At 39.7% G+C, this 9,386-nt stretch overlaps 1 protein-coding gene across 2 annotated transcripts in view; it reads left to right on the top strand.

Moving 5' to 3' along the window:
* Positions 1-1,541: 1,541 nt before the first annotated feature.
* rock2a (rho-associated, coiled-coil containing protein kinase 2a) overlaps positions 1,542-9,386 on the top strand; it is a 44,454-nt gene continuing 36,609 nt past the window's right edge. Inside the window, exon 1 of one of the 2 annotated variants that reach the window (XM_086094177.1) lies at positions 1,542-2,390. In XM_086094177.1, the coding sequence (XP_085950303.1) occupies positions 2,292-2,390 (99 nt within the window). In that variant the 5' untranslated portion in view covers positions 1,542-2,291. The remainder of the gene's footprint in view (positions 2,391-9,386) is intronic. The other variant, XM_086094178.1, reaches the window with a different exon arrangement.

The raw sequence follows: 9,386 nt of genomic DNA, 5'->3' as shown, positions 1-9,386 counted from the left end.
AATAGTAACAGTAATAACTAGAATAATTATTTTTTCATTAAAGTAGACTAGCTCCTTTCACATTTGATGAATGTAAGTGAAGTCTCCATTGACCAACGATGACCAATATGAGGGCCTGCATGACAGCCCTTGCAATGGCTGCAAGCTGAATTTGAATGTAAATAAACAACTAGAGTTTTCTAACAGATGTTCGTTTATCAATTGTCAAGTATCATACAAACACAGAGAAATAAATGCTTCAAATTCCCCGTCCCAGTTAGTCCTCACTTTTTTACTTCATGGCACCAGCTCTCACCCCTCTTCACATCGCATTCCTCACCAAAGGGACGCCGGCCTGCTCCAGGTTGGGACGAAGCTCTTCACGGTTGTAACGGCGTAGACAAACGCCACAAATCAAATATTCTCTTCTAAATAAAATATCACGAGGACTATACTGTAATTGTGCAAATGATTTAGCACAACGCAAAAAGAATAGGAGGGTGGAGAATAGAAATAAATGAGACAACAATGCTGTTGTAAACAGGCTGCCAAGTCGCAGCAATACAGAACAAAACGAAACTAAACACTGCAAGTGCTCCAAGCAGCGCCCTGCTCCAGTGGGTGCCACTAACAGTGTTTGCTGTGATGGATCAGATGCAGAGGTCAAATTTCAATACATGTGTGTATATGACCAGTTTTTTTTAAAAAAAAGAAGGGGAAAAAAAGGATTTGAGCTACCCTGAGTATAACTTTTTACGTTTTTAAGTTGTTATACCACCATCCACCTCTTGATAGCAGACATAGTTTTTATTAAATGGCCCTAATAATTTTTGGGGGTGGATTTCGAATGACGTGGGACAAAAATAGTATCTCAATATTATTTGAATTTTGAGTGAGTTGATTTTTGTGGGGAAAAAATGCACAAAATGAGTTCTTGCCTTTAATGTTGGTTTGCTGTTCGGCATGTTTGTGCACAATTAAGAGCCCTTTGCAGCTGGTTAGTTAGTTAGTTAGTTAGTTGGCTTCCAACTCTTTGCTGTTGAATGGATTCTGAACAAAATGCTTCCTTACATGCATGTTGAAAACAAACAGCATAATGTATTGATTTTGCCTGTGGCCAGTATGCAAACCAGGCAGATTGTTCGAGTTGTCAAACAATATTTCATCACATTTTGAACTCCAAATAAATCAAATTCCAATAATCAAAAGTCCAATGGTTTTCGATGAGCGGAGAGCGTCCTTTCACCAAGTAAAACCGCCATTTTGACTTGAGAAATGTAATTAAGAAAGAAACAAACAAAGAAACAAACAAAGAAACAAACAAAGAACAAAAGAAACAAAGAAACAAAGAAACAAAGAAACAAAGAAACAAAGAAACAAAGAAACAAAGAAACAAACAAACAAACAAACAAACAAACAAACAAACAAACAAACAAACAAAATGCTACTTTTTAAATTAAGTCAGTCGTGAGTCAGGACATAGGTTGAGGTGCAGGGACAGGACTGGACTGGTGAATCATGGGAAATTGAGTTTTCTCCGTCAGTGGGAGGAGGCAGATCCCCAGACTGCGCGCGCGTTTGCGTGTGTGTGCGTGTGTAGATGAGAGTGAATCGTGAGGATTGGGCGAGTGCTGGACGTTTCTCTTCCAAGCGAGCAAGGATTTTTTTCACGACGAAAGCCAATAGTCCGGACGAGACGACGGTTGAAAGGCGTCCGAAAATGCGAAAGGGAATCCAGGAAGAGAGCGCGTGCCCATTAAAAATTGAGCGCGGCATTCTGCTCGTCCCTTGGTAACACTTGTGGCATCGCCGAGGATAAACTTTGACACCAAGTGGCTGCTAACGTCTGTTGAATGGGGTGAATTGTAGCGATATTTTTTTGACAAGCGAATCGGAGGCATTTGCAGACGTTCAAAAAGGGGAAGGGGGGCCGAGAGGGGCAAAGAAAACGCCCTGCTGCCATTGCCTGTTGCTGTTATCTCAAAATTCAAAGTTTATCGTCGACTTTGAAAATGCAATTCCCACTTAACGGGAGATGGGATGAAAAGTGGAACGTTATCTTTGTTGCTTGAAAGACTAACGTCTCTCTCTTTGTTAAGAGCCGCTCTCGCCAAGTTTTTGGAAGTCTCGTTGCTTTAGGAATATTCCCCCCTCGTTTTTTAACTCTATTCCCGTTGGAGACGATCTGGGTGGGCTGGGAGCCCCGAGGCTGCCCCGCTAGGCCCGAACAACGACGTTTCACATGTAAACCCAAGCAGTTGAGGACAGAAACAACTCTTTATTCATATTATTTGACGAGCGACGCCGCAGACATGTCTCAGGGCGCCGAGAAGAGGATGGAAAGCCGGCTGAAGAAGTTGGAGGACATGATGAGAAATCCCAAGTCTGCGTTGAACCTGGAAAGTTTGCTGGTAAGTCAAGTGGAATACATCTCCTGCATTATTTAAGAATCTCTTGCAACGCGACACACACAAATGACCACAATTAACGTTATGCTACTGGCATGTAAAGTAATAAATCCACACACCTTATATTAATGGCCATATTAACATGTTCTGAGCTGTTGGCATTGTCCTTTTTTTAGGGAGACTGCTGCGAGGATTCGTCCTCGTTCACGTTGTCCTTGTAAAACTAAAATTTCCAGTCTGTCCTGTAATCAGATATCTGGCCATTACAACAAATTTAATGGAAACTGCAATGGAGGGCAGTGTGCTGGTCTACAGTAGGCCTGATTAATAGTTGAGACTACCACAAATTCGTGCAGTTTGGGAGGTCTGTGGTGTCTACAGATAAGGATTAATTTGTGGCGAATTTTCCACTTAGGGTTTTTATGGAGCCTAATGTGTAACAGTTGATCACTGTTGTGGTCTTGCTCAAAGAGATGAGAGGAGCAAGGAGTAAATGTCTAAATGACTTAAATGTTAAAAGTAGCTGTGTTTGTTTGTGCATTTCTGGACCGAATTCTGGTCCTTTTATAAATCTGATCAGATGCATAGCCTAGCAAATGAATACATTTAACATTCATGATTGTAGACAGATCACTATGTATTCCACCAGGCATCCTTGAGCAATTTAAAGTACCGGTACACACAACAGGCTCAGTCGGTTCCAAATAAACACACTAGGAAGAGGTTGAAGGTGTCCTGCATTGACAATTCCAAACATCCGGGCATTTTCGACATTTCCATGAAAACAAACGGTGTATTTGTATTGTTTTCCCCCCCTGTGGCAATCATACAAACCAGGCAGATTGTAATAGTAGTCAAACAACATTTAATTACATTTTGAAATCAAAATAATCCTCACAATTCAATTTACAATGATCCGAAGTTGAATGCATTTCAATGAGCGAAGAGCTTGCTTTCTCTGAGTTAATTTGAGGAAGGTGGGAAGTTGGATTGATCCCACTCGGATTGTCCCAATTCCGACCTCAAAGCGTTCAAGGCAAATATAAATAACAAAGATGGCTGATTATGATTATTGTTTGTTGGTTTGGTTAACGCTGTCAATCCGAATCACGTTGGGTTACGTGAAGTTACTTACTTTGAATAACTAATTTAATGTCATAATAAAAAAGTGATTAATATGTTAATAATTGTATAAATTGTGTTTTGCCATTCACAGTCTCTGACTGTGTCTCTATTGTTAAGTGACATTAGATTGAAGCCGGTTGGTGATGTTGGGGTCCTTTTTTTTCAGTCTGAAATACTTTAGTCACCAAAACTACACAGCTTGAAACAGGATGTTGCTTTGACACAGGGGAATGAGTCCAGAGCAAAATGTGTCCACTTTATGCTTTGTGTTTCAAGTAGGACTAAATTAAAGTCAAATGTGATCAATACTGTTCCTTCTCAACTTTGCAGATGCAAGTACAATCGTGAGTGTTCGGTTAATCCCAAACGCGTTTTACCCCCCTCCCACTACCCCGCATGTAGCACATACTGTATTTGGAGAGACTTGTAATTATTTATGAAGTGCTGATTTTGCGTATCTATTATATTGAATGCAAAAAAACTGTAGAACCATTAAAATGTTTTTATTTACTTCATGTGGCCAAATGAATTTGAGAAAATGGCAGCTCAATTACTACATTCCTTCAAAATAGGTGGTACTAGTAGTAACCAATCTGCGATTGGCTGGCAACCAGTTCAGGGTGTACCCTGCCTACTGCCCGTAGCCAGCTGGGATAGGCTCCAGCACACCCGCAACCCTTGTGAGGAATAAGTGGTCACGAAAATGGATAGACGGATAGTAGTAACCATGAGCTAGTGAAATTAAGTCATTTTGGTATCAAATATGGCCCCAAATAGAACAAACACTCTACTAAAGCAACTGAAAAATAAAAAACAGACAGAAAAAAGAGAATTACGGTCACAATTTAAAGTGCAAAAAAAGTATCCAGCGGAGTATTCATTTTATTTTATTTTTTAGATTTTTAAATTACATGATTGTAATTTCTTTTGGTGTTTTGGACTTCGGTTATAGCCGTTGGTTTCTTCATTTTCAGTTTGGGCCAGGAATTATCTATGCTTCCCTAATTTTTTAGGTGTCCTCACACTTCTTGCTTTGCCATCCCTCGTACTAGGGTTGTAACGAAAAGTGATTTGAATCAGAAAATAGGTTTTGATTGAAAAGATGTGAATGAATGAAATTCAGATGTGTATCCAATCGTCTTGGAGAAATGTACACTGGGCCCTTTTCCCGTACCATTGTGTGGTGGCATCACCCATCCTGTCACCCCTCACTGATCTGAAACGCACACACGCACTGGTGGAGTGAATTGTTTTTGCGCTCTGATCTGAAGGTGCCCAACATATGCATAAGCAGTGTTTCCCACAGATTTGAAATCTACTTGGGTGGGTGGACTCTGGTGGGTGTTCTCAGTCCTGCTACTTGCGTCTCCTCTAACCTCATGATCCACAAGTGAGTGACAGCGAACGAATGTTACATGCGCTAAATCTAGTGGCGACATGTTTTTTTGACACTTTTTTGGGGGATATATTTTTATTAAATTTTCTTGAAATCTACTTGGGTTGTGGTCAAATATTAACATGGTGTGCGAAACCACATACATTTTGCAAAAATTTTGAGTCATATTTCCCCCGCAATATTTTAGTGAATGTGTGACATCATCAGGCGTTTAGAGCTTCCACTATATAATAATTAGTGGATAGTGTTGCTTCCTTAAAAGATTAATATTGTGTATATATATCCTCATTCCTGACTTGCAACATAACTTAATACAAGGCATACAAGCCATTTTAAGTGAAGTTGCATTTTTTGTGGGCCTGTGCTTTGAATTGCTGGACCCCTTAACTGGATCTTCCACAGGGCAAACACAATGTCATTTATTTCTATCTTAAAAAGCGCTACCTCACCCTTTTAACGGGCCTCATCTAGCTTGGAGCCCCTTGTGCCGCCTATTCCTGTGCTTCTCTTTTCTTTTCAACATTATACAGAATAGTGGCTGGATTACCAGTTGTTTGCTTCCTGCATGTGAGCTGAGGTGATGGAGTTGCTGAGTGTTGGAGACAAAATTGAGTGGGAAGCTTGCTTTGGTCGACGTCAGTTTTCCATTTTTAGAAGGCCTCCTGCTGTCACTGGGATGAAAGTTTTGCTGCTAAGGGTAGGACTGTAGCTAGGGGTGTTCCGCAGTGTTTTATCCTGCCCATTCTGATACTGATGGCCCATGAGTGAGATCGGCCGATACCGATACAGATGACATGCATTAGCTGCACATTTTTTATTTTAGAGCTGCTCATTTAAAGAACATTCCAAATTTCCATTACTTTACTATACAAAAACAGGACATCATTTCAAATTGACATTGCAGAAAATGCACAAACATTATTTAAAACAATGACAATCTTTCAGACGCAGACCCGGTGTGTCAAAGTACCACAGTATAGTGCCAACTGCTGCAGAGAAAGACTTCATATATGTAAATTTTGATCGAATTAATTACAGGGTTTTTAATGAATTAATCTAATTAATCTATTTTAATCTCATATCTGCTAAAGGTCCCCAAATAAAGAATTTTAACTCTACGACATTACAAAATTATAGTGCATGACTAATCAATTGAATACCCCAAGAAGAGAAGATTTGAAATCTAAATTTTTATTGTTGGTGTGTGCTTCATAAATGAAATTCAAAGGAAAAAGTTTAATCATCAACAATTAGGCCAGGCATCATTTTAAAAGATAATCAAAACTTCGGTTTTGTTAAAAAAAAATCCCTCCATCCATCCATCCATTTTCTTAACCGCTTATTCCTCACAAGGGTCGCGGGGGTGCTGGAGCCTATCCTAGCTGGACAAAATGTAATCTGAACTTCTACAAGCTGTCAATTCATTTATCAAAAAGCTATAAAGTACTATATGAAAGTGCTAGAGTTGTACAAAAATAGCAATAGCTGCATTTAACTAATTTAATCCATAAGAACGACGTTTTCTAATAAAGATGGTCAAAAACAACAGCATCATTGAGTAAAGTGCTGTCAGTGTTCAAACAATCAAAGCTGGCTAAAACGCCATAAAATAATTGCTAACAGTGCATAAACAATACCATCAATCACTTCGTTGATTATTTTATACAACCTTTTGAGAAACATGCAACCGTTCCCATTTAAAACCATAGGAACGGCTAATGCTAAAAACATGATTCACCAACCTGATTTTTCTAATAAATGCGCCGGTCAATCGACGCAGTCCGGCACTGGCAGTCGCCATAGTAGCAATATTTAAGATAGAAACTTTATAAAACCTTACCTCGAGCAGAAACAAACATTTACCCCTCGCGTGCCCTGTCTACTTCCGTACTCCGGCCTCGAGGCTGCAGTAACGTGACCGCATGACCGAACGCGGCAGTATGCCAAAGATCATTAAGGAGACAAGAGTGTACACTCTGGCAACAGGTTGGGTTTGGTACCCACATTATACGATCAATTGCGTTATTTTTTTTACGCACTAATTTGTGCGTAATTAATAAATATTGATTAACGTGTTAAACTGACAGCCTTAATGTAAATTACTTTTTTTGCCTTTAGTATCGGTGGCTGGCATCGACAGCCTACACAAGTATCCAATATTTTAAAATAAGGCTGGGATTGGACCAATATCCAGGGTTTCCGCCAGTGTTTTATTAGCCTGGCGGCCCGTGGTCTGCGCCCCTGTCAAGCTAAGTGTCCCATACAAGCGTTTTTGAGGGAAAGTTTTTTCTTAATAACTGCGTAGAAAAAATATTACACACTGACTAGTGTCAGGAATCATTTTTGTTAAACTATAATTCAGTTTAAAATGTGTATATTTGAATATCAGCACAGGTCTTTTTTTTCTTCTTTTTTTTTAGATCAGCATTTGGGTAAAATGTCACAAACTTGTGTAAAGTCACTGCAGACATTTAGCAGCACAGTATTGGACTTAGTTGGCTGCTTGAAGTCAGGGAAGTGCTTATTCAGCAATAGAAACTATTTTAGTTATTAAAAGTACAGGTGATTGCAAGTCACATAGACTGCCTTTGTGCCTTTCTAACCGTGCTGTAGGAAATGACCTCATTGGGTAAATAGTTGGCAACTATTCTGTATGTGGGGCTCAAAGTCCCCACAAAGGACTGCACTTTATTTTTTTACTTTTTAGCCTTATCTCTTGTTCTGTCTTTTCAGCCTGTAGCCTGTCCCTCCTTTTAGGTCTGCTTGACACGCTGCGGGTACTTTAACTGTGCTATGAGGCTCAAACTAAATTCAACTGTGACTTAGGTGCGAGATGCTTAACACTTAAATTATAAATAATGGATGTCTTTTCATTAAAAACATTTTTGCACATCTTTGCGTCACGGTCATATAAGCAACATTGTGCATTTGGTTATCATTCATTGTTTATTCCCTGCATATCTTTCCCTGTCTCGAATATCCTTTGCTATTTACATGCTCCACTCCACTCTATCTCTCTCCCTATTTTGGACACACTAATGTTAATGTCTTTTTCTATTGCAGCATTTCCTGTTCACTTTTTGTCTGACTTGAATGCCACTTTACACATCCCATACGGAACAATTTGAATGTGTGGATCCTCAAGGTGTGGATAGTCTCACCTCACCCTGACACAAAAGCCAAAGCATCAGCTTTGTCTCTGGAGTGTAGTCGAGTTGTTCTTAGACGAGCAACAACGGTACCGGTATCAGTGTGCTAGCTGGGAAGAAACACTTCCTTATAAGGCACTCGGTCGGGATGGTGGCCCAGGTCAATTTTTTTTTCCTTTTTGCAAAACAAGTCAGTCTCTCTACTCAGCACCTCCTCTGGGGAGACTGCTAGGCCTCTTTGTGGCCTTTTTTTGGTTTGTTGCTTCACTTCAGTGATGAAGACCCAGTGTCTGTCAGATGTCCAAGTCCTAAATGGCTTGAAAATGTCACACTCCACCTCAGTCATGTAGCTTGCATGCCTTGGACACAACTGGAAATGTTGAGCTTGGTTTTCCATTTCCATAGAGCCACTGAGCACTGAGAGGGACAAAGAAAGATACTACATCACATATTATAAATTTTTCTATGTGTGTATTATTAGGAATAGGCATCATACTTGATTAGTCGATAATTGATCATCTAGAATGCTGTGGATTATATTGTTGACGCAGTTGGAGGTAAAATGGAGTAGACACACGCATACTTGCGGTTATGCACCCACAGAATCACCTATTCACTGATATTTTTCCCACTATTTTTTCAAATGTTATTATTTTTTGGGTGTCCAACAAAAATTTTCTGTGAAAACCGCTTAAAAGCGTTTTTTTCCCCCTTAATACTATTTTGGCCATCAGTTATCCATGAATTGTTGCTATTTGCGGCTGCAAACGACAGAGGTGCCGTTTGTAAGTGAACACGTTTTTGAAACAATGAGGCATCATGAATGTCAGTTTGAGCTATACACATAAAAACCTTTGCTACAGCAAGTTTTCCAAAAAGCATTATTGTGCATCTCCAATTCTCAAACGTATATTAAAAGATGGTAAAATCCATTAAGGCAGTAGTAGGGAACCCTGGTCCTTTAGAGCCAGTTTTCCATGTCTCCCTCTTCTAACACAGTTTACGCAAATGATCATCTCATCGCAGCAAGCTCTGTAAAAGCCTGACAACGATCCTATTCATCGAATCAGGTGTGTTGGTGGAGGGAGACATGGAAAACAAGCAGGACAGTGGCTCTCGAGGACCTACCCCATTAAGTGATTGTTAACTTTGTAAATTGCCCACCCCTACAAAGTACTGTATGGCACTGATACTTGTGTAACCAACATAATAAAATTAAAATAAATAAGCTACCCTTTCTATGAATTTTTTCTAAATGTTGTGGAGAATTATGGTTTTGGCCACGGTACAAATCCTTACATTAAGGTGTGGATCCTGATAGTGCCATCA

The sequence above is a fragment of the Leptonotus elevatus genome, chromosome 14 (genome assembly GCF_054856555.1).
Source record: "Leptonotus elevatus isolate MCC_2025b chromosome 14, RoL_Lele_1.0, whole genome shotgun sequence".
NCBI classification, from domain to species: domain Eukaryota; kingdom Metazoa; phylum Chordata; class Actinopteri; order Syngnathiformes; family Syngnathidae; genus Leptonotus; species Leptonotus elevatus.
The sequence above is the reverse complement of the archived record's forward strand: the minus strand, read 5'-3'. Positions and strand labels throughout refer to the sequence as shown.